The 23,384-nt window shown below is 39.2% G+C and overlaps 1 protein-coding gene across 1 annotated transcript in view; it reads left to right on the top strand.

Annotated features, from left to right (window-relative positions):
• The window catches only part of Htr1f (5-hydroxytryptamine receptor 1F), a 145,873-nt gene extending 124,941 nt beyond the window's left edge, over positions 1–20,932 (top strand). The window contains exon 3 of the mRNA XM_034515630.2: positions 18,767–20,932. Coding sequence (XP_034371521.1) covers positions 18,807–19,907 — 1,101 coding nt within the window. The 5' untranslated portion in view covers positions 18,767–18,806 and the 3' untranslated portion in view covers positions 19,908–20,932. The remainder of the gene's footprint in view (positions 1–18,766) is intronic.
• The last annotated feature ends 2,452 nt before the right edge of the window (positions 20,933–23,384 follow it).

Raw genomic sequence — 23,384 nt, 5'->3', positions numbered from 1 at the left:
TTTGTGATTTCTTTATTGTTTCTACTTCCGTTTTTAGATCCTGCATGGTTTTGTTTAATTCCTTCTCCCGTTTGGTTGCATTTTCTTGTAATTCCTTAAGGGATTTTTGTGTTTCCTCTCTAAGGGTTTCTATCTGTTCTTTGAGAGTGTTATTTATGTCTTTCTTAAAGTCCTCTATCATCATCATGAGAAGTGATTTTAATTCTGAATCCTGCCTTTCTGGTGTGATGGGGTGTTCAGGGCTTGCTATGATGGGGGAACTGGGTTCTGATGATGCCATGTAACTTTGGTTTCTGTTGCTTACATTCTTGCGCCTGCCTTTTGCCATCTGATTAATTCTAGTGTTACCTGTACTTCTGTCTCTGATTGAAGCCTGTCTTTCCAGTTGTCTCGCTTTTGTTTGGTCTTCTAGGAGTCCAGATGTCTTTGTGATTTTTTTCCAGCTGCCCTGATTACAGTGGTATCTCTAGGATGCCTCAGGATATGGTGCCTCCAAGGTAGCAGTCCAGCTAGATGTCTGCTGTTCTGGGTGCAGTGTCTCCTCTTGGATATCTCAGGGTATGTTGTCTGACACTCTGAGCTCAGTTGTTCCTCTGTGGCTCTGGGTTGAGCGGACCTTCCAGTATGTTTCAGGTGGAATCCGGGGTCCACACAACTGCAGACCTGGTAGAGGTCTGGTCTGGGGCTCAGACCCTGCAGGCCTCAGGCCGGAGGGGGGGCGAGCAGCAGAAGGAGCGTGCTAGCACCGGCTATGGGTTCTATGGATCCCCCAGAATGTGTCTGGGGGGCTCCTGGGTGCACTTACCCGCAGGCCTCAGACTGCAGGAGGGGCGAGAGGCGGAAGGGGCGTGCTAGCGCTGGCTATGGGTCTATGGATCCCCCAGAATGTGTCTGGGGGGCTCCTGGGTGCACTTACCCGCAGGCCTCAGACTGCAGGAGGGGCGAGCGGCGGAAGGGGCGTGCTAGCGCTGGCTATGGGTCTATGGATCCCCCAGAATGTGTCTGGGGGGCTCCTGGGTGCACTTACCCGCAGGCCTCAGACTGCAGGAGGGGCGAGCGGCGGAAGGGGCGTGCTAGCGCTGGCTATGGGTCTATGGATCCCCCAGAATGTGTCTGGGGGGCTCCTGGGTGCACTTACCCGCAGATAGATATCTTTATACATATATGTACACATATATGTGCAGGGGCGGCAGAGTCCAGAACAAAGTATTATACAATCTGGAGCTGGAATTAGTCAGCCATGAGCCACCTGATGTTGCTGTGAGGAACCAAATTCCTATTCTCTGAAGAGCAGTAAGTGTTCCAGCTCTGCAAATTACTTTTTTACTTTATATTTTATTTTGTACTTTCTTGGCAAATTCCTAATATTCCATATAACTCTATGTAATTTAAACCTCTGTCGTTTGCCTGAGGTTGAAACCACTTATTTTATATGCCAATAATGATAGTTAAATTATCAACAAAGAGAAACTTACTCTCTTAAGCAAGGGTTAGCAACACATCTTCCCTCATTGCCTATGCTCACTAAAGCACCCTTGTTTTCCAGATCTGTTTCTCACAGCTGATGATCAGGTGAGTAAGATGGACCATTTGCTTTATCCATTTGGGACTAGCATGTCGAGGCTGCCCAATGATGCTAGCCTTTGGTACACAGAAACTCTTCCACTCTTTCTTTACTTATCCCTCAGCAGCCCCTCCCCACCACCCAGCACCTTTTGGAACATGAAAAGTTGCCTGTGGGAGTGAAGATTCCCAGTCAGTACCAATTTGATATTTTCCATGTCCTATATCTGAAGTATGTGGCACCCTCAGCATTAGGGTCTTGTCCTCAAGTTCTGGCGGGCAATCAAGAGTAACTGCAATAGCCTCACTTGCTTTGGGAGGATCGCCAATACAGTCATGACTAACAACTCAGGTATCACACACCTGGCACTGGGGTTTTATTTGGCAACTTCTGGGAAAAGTGTTACTCCCAGGTAAGGGAACTCCAAATAAATAGTTTGTGTGCACGTGTGTGCGCACAAAGCTTATAAAACAATAGGTTTGGATATGACTTTCTGAGACATCTTTCTGTTAATTATGCCTCCCCAAACAATACACACAGAAACAGAAACAAAAAAAGAAAATGTCAAAACATTTTAAAAATAATTCATGGGGGTTAATAAAAATAATGATACTAAATATTTGTATTCATGAAACATAATTGGAAGCAGTTGCTCCTTCTCTGAATTCATATTACCCACGCTCTACCTCTCTACCTAACTCTCTCACACGTAATTCTCTCCCCATAGATCTGATTCCACGTTTCTCTCCCTATAGTTCTGATTCTACGTTTCTGGGGATGTTTGAAAACAACTTACTCTAAACCCACCCAAATTCTTCTCTCGGGGCTGAAGAAAGGCATCTGTGGTGGAGCACCTCTCTAGTATGTGTGAAACCAGAATTTAGTCACCAGCACAAAAACAAACAGAACACCCAGAATTGTGCAGCTTTGTGGCCAGGACTTCAAATTAATCAGTATGCAAACAGAAAAGATCAAAAAGGAGTGTACATGGCAGAGGCAGCTAACATCTGGAAACTACAATAGATGACCGGCCTTTCCGGTCTCCCCCACCCCCAGCACCTGGATGACCCACCTGGATGCCCCTGCCTCTCTGTAATAGAGTTACTTAGTTTTGTCCACCTTGTCTCAAACTGGATTGATTGGATTTTGTTTTTGATAAGCAGCCAGGCCTTTTATAAGCTCACATTAATCCAGTTAATAACTTGAACTTACAGAAGGTCTGGCTAGTGATACATTTCAATACAAATATGCTACATTATGTGGTCTTTAAAAAGATGTTCTGACATCTGTTTGGTAGCTGTTTCCTGTGCCCCCTTTACATATATATATATATATACTCATATATGTATATATACATACAATGTATAAACAAATGTGTATATATGTGTGTGTACATTTATATGGCTATATATATAATTATGTATATAATTTTATATATAAAAATGTGTATAAAATTAACTTCTACCCAAAAGAAATAAATAATCCCAACTTACAAATAAAACAACAGAAAGTGTAAGACTGAAGCAAGTCAGATAAGACGACAGCAAAATTTTCGCGAATATGTGTTATCACATATCGGACCTTGCAAAGATACAAAAAGCATTTTGATAATAAACGCCATCCCTTATGAAAAATTCAGTTGATGTATGCCAGGACAATGAGATAATGGTGATATTTTAGAACACATCTATGAATAGTCACTTTTGCAAGGCACTTTGAAGACGTGGGACAGGCAAAGATTTAATACAAAATGCCAAAAATTAAGTAGCACATTACCCTGCTTTGAAATAATGTAGCAGAGTGTCTTGCTTTTATCTAACTGTAACGTAGTAACTACTGGGCAATGTTCTCTAACCCTCTCACCCCTATCTACCCTCACTGGCCTCTGGTGTTCACCATTCTACACTCAACTTCGACAAAATGGACATTTTGAGGAGCAAGAAGTAACATGGGATTTCTGTATGTAACAGCCCTGGCTGTGCTGAAACTCCTTTTAAAGACCACACTGACCTCAAACTCACAGAAGTCTGCCTGCCTCTGCCTCCTGAGTGTTGGAATTAAAGACATGTGCCACTGCACCCAGCTCCAAGATGGACTTCTTTAAAACTTCCCATATAGGAGACCTCGTGCACTCTTGCTATACCACACTTGTTTCCCTTAATCTTTTTTCTTTTATTTATTTACATTTCAGATGTTATCCCCTTTCCCAATCCCTCCAGAAACCCCCATCCCATCCCCCCTCCTCCTGCTTCTATGAGGGTATGCCTCCACCCACACACCTACTCCCACCTCCCCAACCAAGATGTCCCCCACACTGGGGCATCCAGCCTTCTCAGGACCAAGGATCTCCTCTCCGATCAATGCCTGACAAGGTCATATTCCCCTACATACACAGCTGGAGGCATGGGTCCCTTCCTATGTGCTGCCATGCTGGTGGTTTAGACCCTGGGAACTCTAATTGGTTGGTATTATTGCTCTCCCCATGGGGCTGCCAGCTCCTTCAGCTCCTTCAGTCTTCTCTCTAACTCCTCTATTGGGATTCTCATGATCAGTTCAATGGTTAGCTTCGAGCATCCGCCTCTGTATATGTCAGGCTTTGGAAGAGCCTCTAAGGAGACAGCTGTATCATGCTCCTGTCAGCATCCACTTTCTGGAATCCACAACCATGTCTACCTTTGGTGACTGCAAATGGGATGGATATCCAGGTGGGGCAGTCTCCGAAACGTCCCTCCTTCAGTTTCTGTTCCACACTTTGTCTCCATATTTGTGAGTATTTGTGAGTATGTTGTTACTTCCTCTAAGAAGAACCGAAGCACACACACTTTGGTCTTCCTTCTTCATGAGCTTCATGTGGTCTATGAGTTGTATCTTGGGTACTTTGAGCTTTGGGGCTAATATCCACTTGTCAGTGAGTATATAACATGTGTGTTATTTGTGATTGGATAACATCCCTCAGAAGGATATTTTCTAGTTCCATCCATTTACCTAATAATTTTACCAATTCATTATTTTTAATAGCTGAGTAATACTCCATTGTGTAAATGTACCAGCTTTTCTGTATCCATTCCTCTGAATGGATACAGAACATCGGGATTCTTTCCAACTTCTGGCTATTATACATAAGGCTGCTATGAACATAGTAGAATATATGTCCTTCTGATATGTTGGAGCATCTTTTGGGTATATGCCCAGGAGTGGTATAGCTGAGTCCTCAAGTAATACTATGTCCAATTTTCTGAGGAACCACCAGATTGATTTCCAGAGTGATTGTATCAGCTTGATATCCCACCAATAATGGAGAAGTGTTCCTCTTTCTCCACATCCTAGCCAGCATCTACTATCAACTGAGATTTTGATCTTAGCCATTCTTACTGGTGTGAGGTGGAATCTCAGGGTTGTTTTGATTTGCATTTCCCTGATGACTAAGGATGCTGAACAACATTTCTTTAGGTGCTTCTCAGTCATTCGAGTTTCCTCAGGTGAGAATTCTTTGTTTAGCTCTGTACCCAATTTTTAATAGGGTTATTTGCTTGTCTAGAGTCTAATTTCTTGAGTTCTTTGTATATATTTGATATTAACCGTCTATCAGATGTGGGATTGGTAAAGATCTTTTCCCAATCTGTTGGTTGCTGTTTTGTCCTATTGACAGTGTCCTTTGCCTTACAGAAACTTTGCAATTTTATGGGGTCCTATCTGTCAATTCTTGATCTTAGAGCATAAGCCATTGGTGTTCTGTTCAGGAACTTTTCCCCTGTGCCTAAGTATTGGAGAGTCTTCCCCACCTTCTCTCCTATTAGTTTCAGTGTATCTGGTTTTATGTGAAGGTCCTTTATCCACTTGGACTTGAGCTTTGTACAAAGAGATAAGAATGGATCGATTTGCATTCTTCTACATGCTGACCTCCAGTTGAACCAGCAACATTTGTTGAAATGCTATCCTTTTTCCACTAGACAGTTTTAACTCCTTTGTCAAAGGTCAAGTGACCATAGCTGTGTGGGTTCATTTCTGGGTCTTCAATTCTATTGCACTGATCTTCTTGCCTGTCTCTGTACCAATACCATGAAGTTTTTTGTCACTATTGTTCTGTAGTTCAGCTTGAGATCCCGGATGATGATTCCTCCAGTTCTTTTATTGTTGAGAATAGCTTTTGCTATCCTGGGTTTTTTGTTATTCCAAATGAGTTTGCAAATTGCTCTTTCTATCTCTACGAAAAATTGAGTTGGAATTTTGATGGGGAATTTTGATTGGATCTGTAGATTGCTTTTGGCAAGATGGCCATTTTTACTAAGTCAATCCTGCCAATCCATGAGCATGAGAGATATTTCCATCTTCTGAGATCTTCTTCGATTTCTTTCTTCTGAGACTTGAGGTTCTTGTCATACAGATCATTCACTTGCTTGGTTAGATTCACACCATGATATTTTATATTATTGTGACTATTGTGAATTGTGTCATTTCCCTAATTTCTTTCTCAGCCTGTTCATCTTTGAGTAGAGGAAGGCTACTGATTTGTTTAAATTAATTTTATATCCAGCCACTTTGCTGAAGTTGTTTATCAGATTCAGGATTTCTCTGGTGGAAGTTTTGAGGTCACTTAAATATACTGTCATATCATCTGCAATTAGTGATATTTTGACTTCTTCTTTTCTATTTGTATCCATTTGACGTCCTTTTGTTGTCCAATTGCTCTGGCTAGGACTTCCAGTAGTATATTGAATAGGTAGGTAGAAAGTGGGCAGCCTTGTCTAGTCCCTGATTTTAATGGGATTGCTTCAAGTTTCTCTCCATTTAGTTCAATGTTGGCTACTGGCTTGCTATATGTTGCTTTTACTATGTTTTGGTATGGGCCTTGAATTCCTGAATTTTCCAGGACTTTTACCATAAAGGAATGTTGAATTTTGTCAAATGCTTTCTGAGCATCTAATGATATGATCATGTAGTTTTTTCTTTGAGCTTGTTTATATAGTGGATTACGTTGATGGATTTCTAAATATTGAAACATCACTAAATTCCTGAGATAAAGCCTACTTGATCATGATGGATGATTGTTTTAATGTGTTCTTGGATTCATTATGCGAGAATTTTACTGAGTGTTTATTTTTTCATCGATATTCATAAGGGAGATTGGTCTGGAGTTCTCTTTGTTGGGTCTTCGTGTGGCTTAGGTATGGGTGTAATTGTAGCTTCATAGAACAAATTAGGTAGTGTTCCTTCTATTTGTATTTTGTGGAATAATTTGAAGAGAATTGGTATTGGGTCTTCCTTGAAGGTTTGATAGAATTCTGCATTAAAACCATCTGGTCCTGGGCTTTTTTTAGTGGGGAGGCTCTTAATGACTGCTTCTATTTCTTTAGGGGTTTTGGAACTGTTTAGATGGTTTATCTGCTCCTGGTTTAACTTTGGTACCTGGTCTTTGTCTAGAAAATTGTTCATTTTATCCAGATTTTCCAGTTTTGTTGAATATAGACTTTTGTAGTAGGATCTGATGAGTTTTTTAATTTCCTCAGTTTTGTTGTTATGTCTCCCTTTTCAGTTCTGATTTTATTAATTTGGATACTATCTCTGTGCCCTTTGTTTAGTCTGGCTAAGGGTTTATCTATCTTGTTGATTTGCTCAAAGAACCAGCTCCTGGTTTTGTTGATACTTTGTATAGTTCTTTTTGTTTCTACTTGGTTGACTTCAGCCCTGAGTATGATTGTTTCCTGCTGTCTACTTCTCTTGGGTTATTTGCTTCTTTTAGTTCTAGAGCTTTCGGATGTGCTGTCAAACTGCTAGTGTATGTTCTCTCCAGTTTTTTGTAGGCACTTAGAGCTACAAGTTTTCCTCTTAGCAAGTATTGGCTATGAGATTATAAGTTTTCAACCCCATCAGAAATCCAGAATGACTGAGTTAACTGAAATTATGGGAAGCACAAAGCATAGCTTCTAAAACATAGCCAATTTATAAAGACCACTGAACACCTGGACAGTCCCTATACTACAGAACGTTGGAGCATCTGACCTTCAGCCTTCTGGCCCAGGATGTTCTGACAGACCTAGCGATGCAGAATTATTAAGGGATGATTACTCTGTCTTGGCAGATGTAATCAGTCGACTATTCTGAAAGTGTGTCCTTTTCTGGACAGTAATTTGTCTGTAGATGAAAAGAGGCAATTCTTGCCTAGTGGCTGTCTCACCACAACTGGAATAACTCCAATGATGCTCAATTTCTTCTTAGAATCCAAGACAGGGAAGCTGTCAGGAGCAGACAGGTCTCTAATCAAAATGAACATTAATACAGAAATGTTTGTAGAATCAATTCTGTGGATTTCTGATGTTTTGAAAACCAACTATTTATGTAAGGCAATCTGGACTGTTGTCTGTTAACTCCTCTCAGCTATTTCTAAAGAAAATATAGAAAACACCCTAACAATAAACTCAGAGCCATGAATTTGCTATAGGCCCTTAACTCACAGGCTAACCATCTCAAATAAGTTTAAAAAGTTAAAGAAGGACAGGGTCTTGTATTCCTAAATGTGTTATACTGGCGCAATGCCTATAATGGTAACAATATTCATCTCACTTTTATATTAATAAGAAGCTCGTACCAATGAGAACCTTAAATTTGAAATCAAAGTAAATTTTGTACCATTTAAGAAATTATAACTTCATCTTAATAACAATTATACATATTTCTACCAGTAGGTTATGGCTATGCAATAAATGCTAGCTAATCCTCCCTGTTCCACCAAAACCACTACTTTTCCCTAGAAAGACAGCCCAATATTAACCACCTCAGTCCCCAAGCCCAGGGAATAGGGGTGCCGACTCTTCATTAACTTCTCCAAGCTGATTATGGGTGTTGAGATATTAGAAGAGGGGTTGGGGGAAGAGTAAATTGATAAGCCTCTGACACTGTGTCTTCACTGAATCCAGCTGGAATTCCAGGACATCAGAGGTTCGAGCAGGTCTGCTCAGCTTGCCTGATGAGTAGATACACCAAGGCTATGTATTCTGCAATATACAATTCTCAAAACAAATTTTAGTATCAAGATAAGTGTTTGTTTAAATTCTGGAATCTAGTCTTCTGGCGGCCTGCCTCTGTCATGTCTAATTCATATAATTCTGAGAGTTTCTGTGAAGGTGTGCTCCCACCATCCACCCATTTTTGCCTTTCTGCTCTCAAATTTCCCAACATCAGGGAATCCAAACTTTCGGGCACCTATGCCCTCCACTTCCACTGATGCCTAACCCCTTACCCCACCCCCCACCCCCTACCCCCACTTCAATTACTATGAGGGTGTGCTCCCACCATCCTCTCATTTTTACCTCCCTGCTATTGCAATTCCCCAACACTAGGGAATCCAAACTTTCAGGTACCAAGGCTGTTCACTTCCACTGATGCCTGGCAAGGCAACCCTCAACTACCTATACAGGTGGAGCCATGAGTCCCCCTCTTTGTGTTCTCGGGCTGGAGATTTTAGAATGGCTACTCCAACTTGTTTCTTAGGACCATTTGCTTGAAAAAAATTGTTTTCCAGCCTTTTACTCTAAGATAGAGTCTGTTTATGCACTGAGGTGGGTTTCCTGTATGCAGCAAAATGCTGGGTCCCATTTATGTATCCAGTCTGTTAGCCTATGTCTTTTATTTGGGGAATTGAGTCCATTGATGTTAAGAGATATTAAGGAACGGTGATTGTTGTCTCCTGTTATTTTTGTTACTAGAGGTGAAGTTATCTTTGTGTGGCTATCTTCTTTTGGATTTGTTGGAAGAGGGTTACTTTCTTGCTCTTTCTGGGGTATAATTTCCCTCCTTGTGTTGGAGCTTTCACGCTATTATCCTTTGTAATGCTGGGTTTGTGGAAAGATATTGTGTAAATTTGGTTTTGTCATGGAATATCTTGATTTCTCCTCTATGGTAATTGAGAGTTTTGCTGGGTATAGTAGCCTGGGCTGGCATTTGTGTTCTCTTAGGGTCTGTATGACATCTGTCCAGCATCTTCTAGCTTTTATAGTATCTGGTGAGAAGTCTGGTGTAATTCTGATAGGTCTGCCTTTATATGTTACTTGGCCTTTCTCCCTTACTGCATTTAATATTCTTTCTTTGTTTTGTGCACTTGGTGTTTTGATTATTATGTGACCGGAGGTATTTCTTTTCTGGTCTAGTCTATTTGATGTTCTATAGGCTTCTTGTATGTTTAAGGGCATCTCTTTCTTTAGATTAGGGAAGTTTTCTTCTATAATTTTGTTGAAGATATTTATTGGCCCTTTAATTTGGGAATCTTCACTCCTTAGGTTTGGTCTTCTCATTGTGTCCTGGATTTCCTGGATGTTTTGTGTTAAGAACTTTTTGCATTTTGTGTTTTCTTTGACAGTTGTGTCAATATTTTCTATGGTATCTTCTGCACCTGAGATTCTCTCTTCTATCTCTTGTATTCTGTTGGTGATGCTTGCATCTGTAACTTCTGATTTCTTTCCTAGGTTTTCTATCTCCAGGGTAGTCTCCCTTTGTGATTTCTTGATTGTTTCTACTTCCATTTTTATGTCCTGGATGGTTTTGTTCAATTCCTTCACCTGTTTGGTTGTGTTCTCTTGTAATTCTTTAAGGGATTCTTGTGTTTCCTCTTTAAGGGCTTCTACCTGTTTACCTGTGTGCTCCTCAAATTCTTTGAGAGTGTTATTTAATGATGTCAAGTACCCTGGGTTACTGATGCTTATATTCTTGCGCTTGCCTTTTGCCATCTGTATCTCCTTAGTGCTATCTGCCCTGTTCCTGACTGGAGCCTGTCTTTCCTATTATCTTGGTTGTATCAGAACCTTGTGGGGTGGGCGTAACTACTGGGGTAAGCGCTGGGGCCCAGGATCTGTTCAGTGCTCAAGAGCAGACAGGATGCTGCCCAGATTAGAGCTCTGGGAACCCCATTTCCTCTGGGTTCTTAGAGATTGGGGGCAGAGCTGCCACCCAAGATATGCTAAGGGCTCTGGCCCAGACCAAAGGGAGCCAGTGCTCCGGGCCGGGAGTGACTTCCTGGGTCCTTGTGGGTCCCAGTTACTCCCTGTTTGGAGTGGGCCTTGCACTCTGCTTACCTAAGATACTGCCAGAGTTAGAGCATTTGGGATCCCCGCTTCCTCTGGGTTCTTAGAAGTTGGGGGCAGAGCTGCCACCCAAGATCTACTCAGTGCCCTGGCCCAGGCAGGAAGGAACCAGTCTTAGCAATACTTCTTGCAGTGTGACTTTTATTATCTCTGCACTAAAATAATGAAACTTGGTCTTTGAAAGCTGATGTAACTTTCCTGAGTTCATACTAATAAATGGAGACATGAGATGTTTAAGGACGTTCTGTTGGATCTCGGGTTCATCCCCCAGTGTTGTACTTCATATTGCTGTGGTTTGAATGAATGTCACAAAGTTTCTATTTTAGAAACTTAATTCCCAGTGTAATAATGCTAGGAGTTGGGGCCTACAGAGAAGTGTTTTAGTTGTCATTTCTCTGCTCTAATGAAAGAGTTAATGTCCCTACTGCAGAGGTATTTCATAATAGAAGTGAATTTTACACCCTCTCTCTTTTTTGTCTTTCTATCTTCTACCATGGGGGATGATGCAGTAAAACAGTCTTGGAAGATAACAGCCCCTAGATCTTAGACTTCCCAGATGCTTCATAGATAGATACATAGATACATAGATAGATAGATAGATACATAGATAGATACATAGATAGATAGATAGATAGATAGATAGATGATAGATACATAGAGAAATTATTGGTAGATAGATGATAGATAGATGGTTGGTAGATAAATGATAGATAGATGATAGATAGATAGATAGATAGATAGACAAAGAGATAGATAATAGGTAGATAGATAGATAGATAGATAGATAGATAGATAGATAGAGACATAGACAAAGAACCATTTAAAATAACCTAGCCTGCAGCATTCTGTTAAAAGAGACAAACAGACTATGACAACTGCCTTGACAAGCTGAAGTCCCAGTCTTAGATATAAACATAGACTCTTATTGTCTTCACACCCCTATTCCTGCCATAACTTTCTCCTCCTCCTCCTCCTCCTCCTCCTCCTCCTCCTCCTCCTCCTCCACCCTCCCACATGCTTGGCATCCTCCTCATGTGAGTCTCAGAGAGAGTCAAAGTAACAGTATGCATTGTACTGTACAGAAATATGCCTATTTGCCTCCTTTCCTGCAGCAAGTGCTTCCCATATCTAAGAATCATACTGAAGTTTTCCCTAATATAGTTGCAAGTTAATCTCTCCCTTCCTCTCAACCAGGCTATTAAGCAGGTGTCCCTTGAAAAATAACAATCAGAACATTTGAGCAGTGTAACGTGCATATATGTAAGTGTTTCTTAAAATCACAATTAGTATCTTCAATTTAAATATATGTAAAAATTAATGGATGGTGAAATGGCTCAGTGGTTCAAAGCATCTGCCATGAAGCCTGGTGACTTGAGTTCACAACTTTGAGACCCATGAGGTAGAAGTAGAGAACCTGCTCCCACCTAGTTCTTTATCTAGTACCCACATACACAGCCTGGCACATGTGCTTCCATACGTACACATGCATATACATGCATATACATACATACATACACACACACAAATAAATAATTGAATAAGTAGTTTCAAAATTTGGTTAAATCTGTCTGATGAATCAACAAACCGGTGTCCAAGACCAGCAGAGAATAGCAATGTTCTCAAAGCACAGACCTATGTGCCGGCATATTTACTAAGTGGAGAGTCATTGTTAAATGACTAACCATGACTCATTTGCTCTTGACAGGTAGAGAAAACTTTTTCATATGGAACAAAGCCATTGCTCCAGTTGATTACATAAAGTCTCCTCAAACATCACCATCTTTTTTCTAATAATAAAGCACAACGAGAAAAGAAGGATGAAGAATTAATTTCAAATAAGCACTCCAAGCATGCTCTCACTTGAATCAGAAACTGGTTAGATGAATCACTCAGAATACCATTGTATTAAAGCAGTTTAATTAAGATGTTAGAGTTAACATCAATTTCTAAGCTCAAACCTAAAGAACATGGAAGTTAAAACTTATCTGAAATTTGCCACCTAAAATCAAGGAAACACCCTCAGAAGACCTTTCCCCCAGACCCTCAAAGTAGCTCCTCCCCAGGGGCTGGCCTGGAAAGTTGCAGTGGTTCTCACATACACTGCTAAGCTGCATATCCAACTACACCTCTGCCAGGTCCACTTTAACTTCAGCTTTTCAGTCTTGTACATTGCATGGTGTTGGACCTCATACATTGGCTTGGGGGGAGCAAGTAGCATAAGAAGGTTGGAATAACACCACGTATGCATGTGCATATAATTGCATATACATATATGAAGCATATAGTGTGGTACCAATGTGCAGTAGAAGTTTATTCAGCTCAAAGAAAAATAGAATCATGAACTTTGAAGGTAAATGGATGGAAATGGAAAACGTACTGAGTGAAATGACTCAGACCCAGAAAAACAAACACTGGATGTTCTCACTCATGTGTAGGTTAGCATCAAATCTATGTACAGTTAATTTGTGCATTTGATATGTACATTTGATTTGATATATCTGTAGAATCCAGGAATCTAGAAAGGGGTCATTGGCTTGGGGGAGGGGAGAGGGATCTTAAAGGAAGGAAAATAGTAAAACACAACTGCTATGAAGGTAAAGAGAGAAAGGGAGGTTTAAGTAGAGAGAGGAATAGGAGTGAAGCATAGGGCAGAGGTGGTTGACAGAGGGATAAGTAACATTAAAAACATTTGAAAAAAGTCATATACAAATATACTACTTTATAAATGTCCTAAATGCATGAATGTCCAAATAGATAGATGATAGATAGATAGATAGATAGATAGATAGATAGATAGATAGATAGATAGATGTATTATATATAATATATATTCCTGACACCTATAAACAGAAGTTCAACAAATCATTTTCATATGTGTGTGTGTGTGTGTGTGTGTGTGTGTGTCTGTGTGTCTGTGTTTCTGTGTGTCTGTGTAGTATTTAATTGGGTTTTTTTACAGCTATTAGACTAACTACCATGTAAAAAAGAACCCAACAAATGGTCCTTAAAGGAATAAATAGGAACAGAAAAATAAACGCAGAGATGTAAGGGCTCAGAGTTGTACTGCCAGTAAAAGGTTGTAGAAAGCAGCATGAGTAAACGCTGCTATTCCATGTAGCAACACGTAGTACTCATAGAAACTGGCCACACCCACATTTTAAACATTCATCCTATGGAATATTTCCTTCCATTTGAAATCACACTTGATACATAACAAAATCTTTATTTCACAGAAGAGTACTTTAGAGAACCCGTGACTGGCATGGAGCTGTGAAGGAATTCGTGTCTCTTGGAGAGTGGTGGTTAAGAACAAGTGTTTGCTCCCCTTTTTGGTTGTGAGCCTAGCCTTTAACAGCTGAGCCATCTCTCCAGCCCATTGCTCCCCTTTTTTAAGGTCGCTCTCCAGTCCCCCAAACCAGTGATTCTAGATTTCTGAATTCTACAGATATCCCAAACCAAATGTATATATCAAATGTTAGCTGTGTTTTCAGTTTAGAGATGTTTGTGACGTTTCTGTACCTCTGTTTTCTCATCTATGAGGAAACACAGTGACTGCTTTTCATCTCCTGAAGCATCTTTAAGGGAATAAATGCCTTAAGATAAATGTGTAAAATAACATAGCACAGTATTGTTATTATTAACCTAATTTAAATATCCAATAGGTAGGTTTTCATAAGGCCTTGATACACTTACTTACTTGAACTTACGGTCTTGCCTATTTATAATACTACAATGAAATCTATTTGTGTATGACCTCATTAATTATTCACAGAAGAAAATAAATTAAACTATTTCCCTAAGAGCTGATAGCTTAGCCTGAGGATAGTAAACTTAGAAAACACGACCAAGCGAACTCTAGAATGTAAATAACCATTAGATTTAAAATATTACATGTAGTTAGGAGGTTTTTAATGCACCATGTGACTAGATCATCAAGATGTCAAACTGTTATGCTGACTGAATATGAGAAGCTTTTAGGTGTCAGCTGATGAGACTGAAGATCTTCATAGACTAATTTTCCCCAGTAAAGATATTTGAAATACAGAAAGAAGCCTGTGTTGTGGGACAGAAGTGTCATCTGTGACGCACTCTATGTCAGGTAACCAGTCGATGTCCCTAGCAATACAAGGACATAACAGCGGGAACTTGAATAAGAATGAGGGTGAAGAGTGACAGGCTGTGTCTACATTGGACAAAGAAAAGGATTTGTTGAACTTCTGTTTATAGGTGGCAAGAAAAATAAGAATAAAGGAAATTAATAGCCAACTGTGATTGGCTTGTTTTCCGGTCTTCTTTATTGTCTATGAATCACTCTAGAAGATTTATTTGTTTCCTAGATTTAATATTAGACAGTGTTCTGGTAAACTGCAATATAATTTGCTTGACATATTTATAACTCTTATTTATATGTCATATAATCATAAAATATGACCAAGGTTTAAGAGGAGTTTCTGTCATGAAGTGCCATTTTGTTAAGGGTCATGTAAATGGTACAGAGTGACACGGAGAAAAATCAGTTGACTTATCCAATAACTCTCCTAATTTTTAGCTGGTCCTCTCTCCTATGGCATTCGTTTATGGAAGCCTATATAGCTATTTCCAATCAGCTTGTCTCATTTTATTTTCTCCTCAAAGTAGAATTGCAGAATAATTTCTTATGCCAAAACTGTGTATCAGATAAACTAAAATGGAAAGTTACTTTTGCTTATAATACAGTAAATGTTGGTACCTTTAATTCTAGTCTCATATTATTAAGTAAACAGCATTGCAAAGAAATTAATTTAAAAGCTATTCGGAGGCCTGAAGAGATGGTCAGTGGGTAAGATCACTTGCTGCGTAAGCATGACAACCTGAGTTCAAGTCTCAGCACTTATGTAAAATGCCTGATATAGCTGAACATACATATAACTCCAACATTGGGGGGGGGGGGCAGAAACAGAAGATACTTGGTGTTTGCTGGCCACTAGCCAAGCAGGAAGATCCAGGTTCAATGAGAGACTCTCTCCCAAAGGAATAAGGCAGAGAGTGATACACTAGGATACGTCCTCTGGTGTCTGAGCACACTGTGAGATATCAGGAAGACAGAGACACGAGAGAGAGAGAGAGAGAGAGAGAGAGAGAGAGAGAGAGAGAGAGAGAGAGAGAGTTTTTAACTGAATCTATAATATAAAATATGTAAAGAGAGAATCATGTAATGACAGGAATTGGAGAGAAAACAGAAATTAATTAGTCATATTTCCCAAATGTACCACTGGATTTGGAGTAAGTTTTTCATAAAAGATCACTGGCCTTTCTAAAATTCTTTCCAAGAAGAATACATAACTGACAGGGAGAGACAGCAAGATGACTTGGCAAATAAAAGCTCTTGCCAACAAGCCTGTGAAGCCTGTGAACCAGAGTTTGATCTCTGAAATTCTTGTGGTGGGAGGAGAGAGAACTGACTCCTCAAAGTTAACCTCCATATGTGTGCCATAATACACATGATCACATACAAACAGAAACACACACACACACCAAACAAATGTAAAAACTAAAATTTGTGAACAGTTTTTTAAAAATGGCATTTACCAAGAAAGAGAGAAATGAAGAAAGAAAGAAAGAAAGAAAGAAAGAAAGGAGGGAGGGAGGGAGGGAGGGAGGGAGGGAGGGAGGGAGGGAAGGAGAAAGGAAGGGAGGGAAGGAGGAAAGAAGGAAGGGAGGGAAGGAGGAAAGAAGGAAGGAAGGAAGGAAAGAAGGAAGGAAGGAAGGAGGGAGGGAGGGAGGGAGGGAGGGAGGAAGAAAGGAAGGAACAAAGGAAGGAAGGAAGAGAAGGAGGGAGGGTAGGTAGGAGTAGAAGGTCTTGTGTTACTAAAAACCACATACAAGGCCTTTGTGACAGTTCTGATGATGCCTGTGAGTTCTCTACATCTCAGACCATCTCACCCAATATTCTCTCAGAAGAGAACGGAAACATGAAAAACATGTGAGGGGAGAAGACATATATCCCTAAACAGAAACAATCACTGAGCCAGCAATGAAAATAGAGACATATCCAGTGAAAAAATTAGTGAGAGGTCATTTGAGAGTCTCCAATAAGTTAGAATGTCAGAAAGAAACATTTTGAAGAAATTTTGAAATACTGTAGATGCTATCATTTGAGAGAAAGTTACAGATGCTATAGCACTGGGGCAGGGGATAGAGAATTATTGGAAGCAGCCAGGATTATTAAACCCAGAGGACAGACTCTCTGATGCGCTAGCTTCAGTATCACCTGGAAATGTGTCAGAAATGTGTATTTTAAAGCCTCACACCAGACTTACAGAATCGTTAACTCCAAAGTTTGGACCCTGAAATGTGGCTTAACAAGCCTTCAGTGTGAGTCTGAGAGCCATTGAGTTTAATAAATTATAGTTTAAAATGTCTAGGGGTGGGGGGATTTATATTCCACTGCCTCCCTTGGCGTGTCTTAGTTGACCTGTACAGGTAAGTGTTATGTAGATATAGGATATCTTAGTTGATTTTTATGGATGGGCATTATGTAGATATGAGACAATTTCTCAACTATACAATAGATGACCACTTACGTAGGTGGTGAGTATTCATGTATTTTTCTAGCATTCAATCTGCTTAGCAGCAAGTGGCTTTGTGAACACCTGGAAATCAAAATTGAATTATGTACTGATACCCAAACACAGGCAAATAGAAAACTGCATGATAAATATATGGTTGTTTGCATCCTTATGAAATACCAAACATATAAATATTAAGATTTTAAATGATATGTTAGCAGTGCAGTTGTAACAGAAATACCACCATCTTGAACTTAAGCATATCTTAGCATTATATTTACTTTAAGATGCTAAGATATGCATATAAAGCAGCAATTATAGCTAAGAATAGAAGTATCAGATTCTAATTCCTTCCCATTCATCATTGAGATCCAAGTAGTCACTAAAAATTATGAAAACGAAAGGAGAGTAATAGGAAATGAGGAAATAGCTTGTAAAACAGTATTTCTTGTGACTCCGGTTACTGTTCTTTGACCCTTTCCGTACAGGGACTCAAACCCAGGGCCTTACACGTGCTAGGCAAGTGTTCTACCACTGAGCTACATCTACTCCCAGGCTTTATCTGACTTCCAGTTAAATCACAGACTAAAGCAACTGTGATAAACCACGGATGTAGGGTCCTCCTTAAGCAGCAATGTAATGTCATCAACACAACAGTGATTTACAAAAAAAACAAGCATCTCTGTCAGGGTACCTGCCTCTGTGAGCTCTGTTAACTGACAACTCACTTGGTAAGAGGGCTATTTGGTCATGGATGCTATTGTTATAATGGATAACGTAGGGTTATGTGACTCCAACTAATCTTATTTTGTCTTTTCAAATCAAATTAACTACCACGTTCCCAAAGGCTACCAACATTTTTCTAATTTTATAAACTGCCACCTATAGTATTTTTTCTTCTTTCTCTCTATGTAGCCTCTACATTATGGCATCAAATACATTACAAGTGTTGATTATAATTTTATCATGTAACATTGAGTTAAATACAAATATACTTACCTTTTTTTTTTTTTTTTTTTTTTTTTTCCCCGCAACAGGGTTTCTCTGTGTAGCCCTGGCTGTCCTGGAACTCACTCTGTAGACCAGGCTGGCCTCGAACTCAGAAATCCTCCTGCCTCTGCCTCCCAAGTGCTGGGATTAAAGGCTTGTGCCACCACTGCCCAGCTATACTTACCATTTTTAAATGCTGCCTTTAATGTTCTCAGGCTATATAACAAAATACCCAAGTAGAAAATATTAGCATGTACTTTTCAACATAGCTTCTGCTGTAGACAAAAAGAAAAGTGGTCAGAGCTAATATACTGTTTACAACAATTTCATAGTCAAGAGGGATTTATTGGATAATTGGTGAATTTACTCATAGAAATTGCTTTATGGTAGAAATTTTTAATAAATGTTTTGAAAGTTACTATTTGTTACTTTTCTCGTTGGATTTCTTAAATAAGAAAAAAATATGAACCCCAATTTTTAGTCCATAGAATGCTCTAAGAAAACATGCACATTATTTTTTTTCTCTTCTAAAAACAAGAAAACGGTACTTGAAACTTTCTCTGAATTGTGTTTCTCCTCCTTTGTTACAGGTGTTCATTTCTTCAACTATATTAACCTTTTTTTTAAAAAATGGATTTTTTAAACTCATCAGACCAAAACTTGACCTCTGAGGAACTGTTAAACCGAATGCCATCCAAAATTCTGGTATCCCTCACTCTGTCTGGGCTGGCCTTGATGACAACCACCATCAACTCCCTTGTGATCGCTGCAATCATTGTGACTCGGAAGCTGCACCACCCAGCCAACTATTTAATTTGTTCCTTGGCAGTTACAGATTTTCTTGTAGCTGTCCTGGTGATGCCCTTCAGTATCGTGTACATTGTGAGAGAGAGTTGGATTATGGGACAAGTACTCTGTGACATTTGGCTGAGTGTTGATATCATCTGTTGTACGTGTTCCATCTTGCATCTGTCGGCTATAGCCTTGGATAGGTACCGAGCAATCACAGATGCAGTTGAGTACGCCAGGAAAAGGACTCCCAAGCATGCCGGCATCATGATTACGATAGTGTGGGTTATATCTGTGTTCATCTCTATGCCTCCTCTCTTCTGGAGGCATCAAGGAACTAACCGAGATGATGAGTGTATCATCAAACATGACCACATTGTTTCCACAATTTACTCCACGTTTGGAGCGTTCTACATCCCGCTTGTATTGATATTGATCCTCTACTACAAAATATACAAAGCAGCAAGGACACTATACCACAAGAGACAAGCAAGTCGGATGTTGAAGGAGGAGCTGAATGGCCAAGTCCTTTTGGAGAGCAGCGAGAAGAGCATTAAACTGGTCTCCACATCCTACGTGCTAGAAAAATCCTTATCTGATCCATCAACAGACTTCGATAGAATTCATAGCACAGTGAAAAGTCCCAGGTCGGAGTTGAAACATGAGAAATCTTGGAGAAGACAGAAAATCTCAGGCACTAGAGAACGCAAAGCAGCCACTACCCTGGGATTGATCTTGGGTGCATTCGTAATATGTTGGCTGCCCTTTTTTGTAAAAGAATTGGTTGTTAATGTCTGTGAAAAATGTAAAATTTCTGAGGAAATGTCAAATTTTTTGGCTTGGCTTGGCTACCTGAATTCCCTTATAAATCCACTGATTTATACCATCTTTAATGAAGACTTCAAGAAAGCCTTCCAAAAACTTGTACGATGCCGATATTAGGATAAAAGAAGCCTATTTTCAAAGGGTGGAAGCTTTACTTGTTGGGGGGATAACTAAATGAATGTAAAGTAATAAAACATTTAAATTTATAGAGAAAATATATTAAGACTGCTAAAATTATAAGAGGATAAATTTATTTTTAATAGCACCAAGAAAATAAGATGTATTAATCTGGCCATCATTTTAATGTTCTCAAGATTAGGAAATTATTTATGCAGCTCAGCTCACGATATTTTGTCTATGCAATATACCTAAGAAGCTAACTAGAAATACATATATATGTATACATACATACATACATACATACATACTATCAATTACAAGGCTTTCCAGGTCTATATGTTACAATGACTAGAAAAAGGTTTTTGTTTTTGGGGAGTTTTTTTGTTTGTTTGTTTGTTTGTTGGGGGTTTTTTGTTTGTTTTTTGTTGTTGTTGTTGTTGTTGTTGTTTTGTTTTGTTTTTTGTTTTGGGGGTTTTTTTGTGTTTTGTTTTTGTTTGGTTTGGTTTTTTTTTTCCGAGACAGGGTTTCTTTGTGTAGCCCTGGCTGTCCTGGAAGAGAAAGTTTTAACTAGCATTTTTTCATTGGTAATTTCTATATCACCATTAATTTATAGAAGAAATATTCACTGCACTACGATTGCCCCTTCTCCATCTTATGCTCTACACAGGTGAAGACACAGCAGCAGCAGCAGCTCTTAGTCTTAGTAGAGAAGACACAGACCTCAGTGGTTGTGACAGTGCCCTCAGATTTGGACAGTGAAAATAATCATCTGGTGAGCTAAACATAGAAAAATATTTTAATATCCTGAACTTTCTGCACATTTGCAATCTTTATTTAATATTAAGTTCTAGAATAGTATTATCTTAATCATATGTCAGTCTATGAAATCAAAGTCCCAAGGTTAGAGACAAGGTTTATTATGCAATTAAAATCTAAGTACCTTAACACTCACCATAATTAACATATTTCTAGTGTAAAATTTATTTTCTCTCCACTAATGTTATTAAGTCCAGTTTTTATAATTCCTCTCTTAAGATTATTCATCTTAAGATCTGAACATCATTTCCTTTTTATTATAGAGAATATAATAAAAATATTAAAACAGCTTTGATTTACAAAAAATATGTTTTCCTATTATAATTAGGACAGCTTTCATAAATCAAGACCATTTGAAAAACAACATATTTGAAAAACAGCACACCTGTTTAAGTTGCAACGTTGTGTGCGTTATAAAATATTCTTTCCTTGTGGAAAGAGTTCATTACATCACTTTCTATATATACAGGAGACATTACTCTTGGTTTAACAGATGTCTAAAGATGTGATTTTGTGTAAGGCAATGAGACATGTACTAGATAGAAAATACAGGAAATGATAAAATACAAACTCTTCCATCAACGTATCTATAATCTAAGAGAAGAAAGAATGAAGAATTATACTAGATGAAAATAAACAAGGATCTAGCAAGTGAGTTATTTACATACTTGTGATGGTATAGAGACACTCTGATCACATCTGGTTGGAGGACATTGGGGCATTTTCATAAACAATATATCTAAAAGGTGTGCCAAGTAAAGTAGAACTTGAGCATGTGCAAATGAAAGAGCATAGCCCAGGTGGGGACAACTTAAAGAGTTCAGGCTTCATCATGCAAGGATTGTAGGACATGCCAATCATGTCACTAGCCGTTTAAGACAACAAAGGAAGTCAGATTAAAGGTACACTTGAACATTGTGGCTGGCTTTAATGTCGAGAAAAGAATTGTGCTGTCAACCTTGCTACTACCCTCCAGTTATCAACGATGATTTTCAAAAATAATACAACTTTAGAGCAAATCTGAAATAAAATGGGTAGGGAGGAAAAGCTTCTCTGAGTAGACCTGAGCAGCAGAGAGAGTACTGGAAATAAGACAGGCTTCTTGCTAGAAACCAATTCAATAGTCGAGGTGATGAAGTGCTAAGCTTGATTCTGGCAGTGAAAAGGAAAGAAACGAGAAGAGGCGATGTAAAGAAGGATCCATACATTACAGCCTGTATGTCAGTAAGACAGCAGGACAGGCTGAGCGCCTGCAATCTGTGCCCAAGGCAAAGAGATTAACTACAGGATCTCTTAATAAACGATGACTTTTTCGATGAAGTGTAGACCGCCCAGATGTGCTGAAGCTCACAGGCACTGCTGAACACTTCCGGACTAAGCGAAACTGTTGGATGAGTTCTGACCTCAGAACTGATAGACAAATGAGGTCCCCTGCCACGTGCTTTGTCCCCACGGCACTCTGCCTCTGCTCTCATGCCTTGTGTCTTCTCTCACATTCTCTTTCTTCTCTTTTACCCTCTCACTTGCCAACATTTGACTCTGTCTGTGACCTATTCAACCAAAGACCTTTCCACCGTCTGCCTCCGCCACCACTGCACGGCTGGGAAAACTCTTGAGACAAATCACTAACCGTTTCAAGCAAGACAAACCTAAGTACAAATGCTGTCCTTAGATCTAAGTTGGAGCAAGTCTCAGATCAAGAAATATAATGTCATAAGTAATGAAGAAGTTGCATTTATCTCCCTTGAGAGCTCAGGAGAAGATCCAAATTCATGTTCTGTGTTGTAGAGTCATCAGTTTGATTCAAAGATGCTGCGACAGACAGCAGGATCAGTTCATCTGCATTTACCCCATAAGCTGAGGTTACAGGCTAATGGATAAGTATGCCCTCATGAATAAGTATCAACGATATCTTTTCAATATCTTTAAATATTGGTAATGTAGGGGACTTGAAATTGCCAATTAGCACTTTCTTTGAAATATGTGCAGTTGACAAGTCCAGTTAGCAAGACGGACTTCTCAGAATATAAACACTTTATCCTTTGAATGAAAATTTTCTAAGTAGCTAAAAGCCATCAAAAAGAAAAAAAATGCAATATAATAGCTCTTTTCTTAACAAATAAGACAGAGGATGAAAACATAAATATCATCAAAGGTTATTAAATACAAGATAAAGTTTACTTCCTACTAGAATCTTAATATAGCAGCACCATAAAATCCATCAAAGGCTTTATTTTATTAAGTGATCTTCTAAGTATCTTCAAATGGAGGATGTATTAAAAGCAAAAACATGACACCAAAGAAATAAGAAAGTTAAATGATTGGGTATCAAAATTAGTCCAATATGTTAGTACACATAGCTGCATACTGACTGTGTTTAAAAGTCACATAAAACATGTGATTTGAGTTTAGTTTAAGAATATGAACTGTCTGGTCTATGTGGTTTTTGTTTTGGGTTTTTTTTAATATGGGGTGGAGAGTTAAGAGGGCAGTAGGGGAGGTGGAGAGAGGCAGAGAGAGAGAGAGAGAGAGAGAGAGAGAGAGAGAGAGAGAGAGAGAGAGAGAGAGAGAGAAGTAGAGGCAGGTCATGAGAATGTGGAGAGGGGGAAAGGGAGAGGGGACAGAAAAATCAAGAGAGAGCAAGAGCAAGACCAAGAG

This window comes from Arvicanthis niloticus, chromosome 12 (assembly GCF_011762505.2).
Source record: "Arvicanthis niloticus isolate mArvNil1 chromosome 12, mArvNil1.pat.X, whole genome shotgun sequence".
Lineage (NCBI taxonomy): Eukaryota > Metazoa > Chordata > Mammalia > Rodentia > Muridae > Arvicanthis > Arvicanthis niloticus.
The sequence above is the reverse complement of the archived record's forward strand: the minus strand, read 5'-3'. Positions and strand labels throughout refer to the sequence as shown.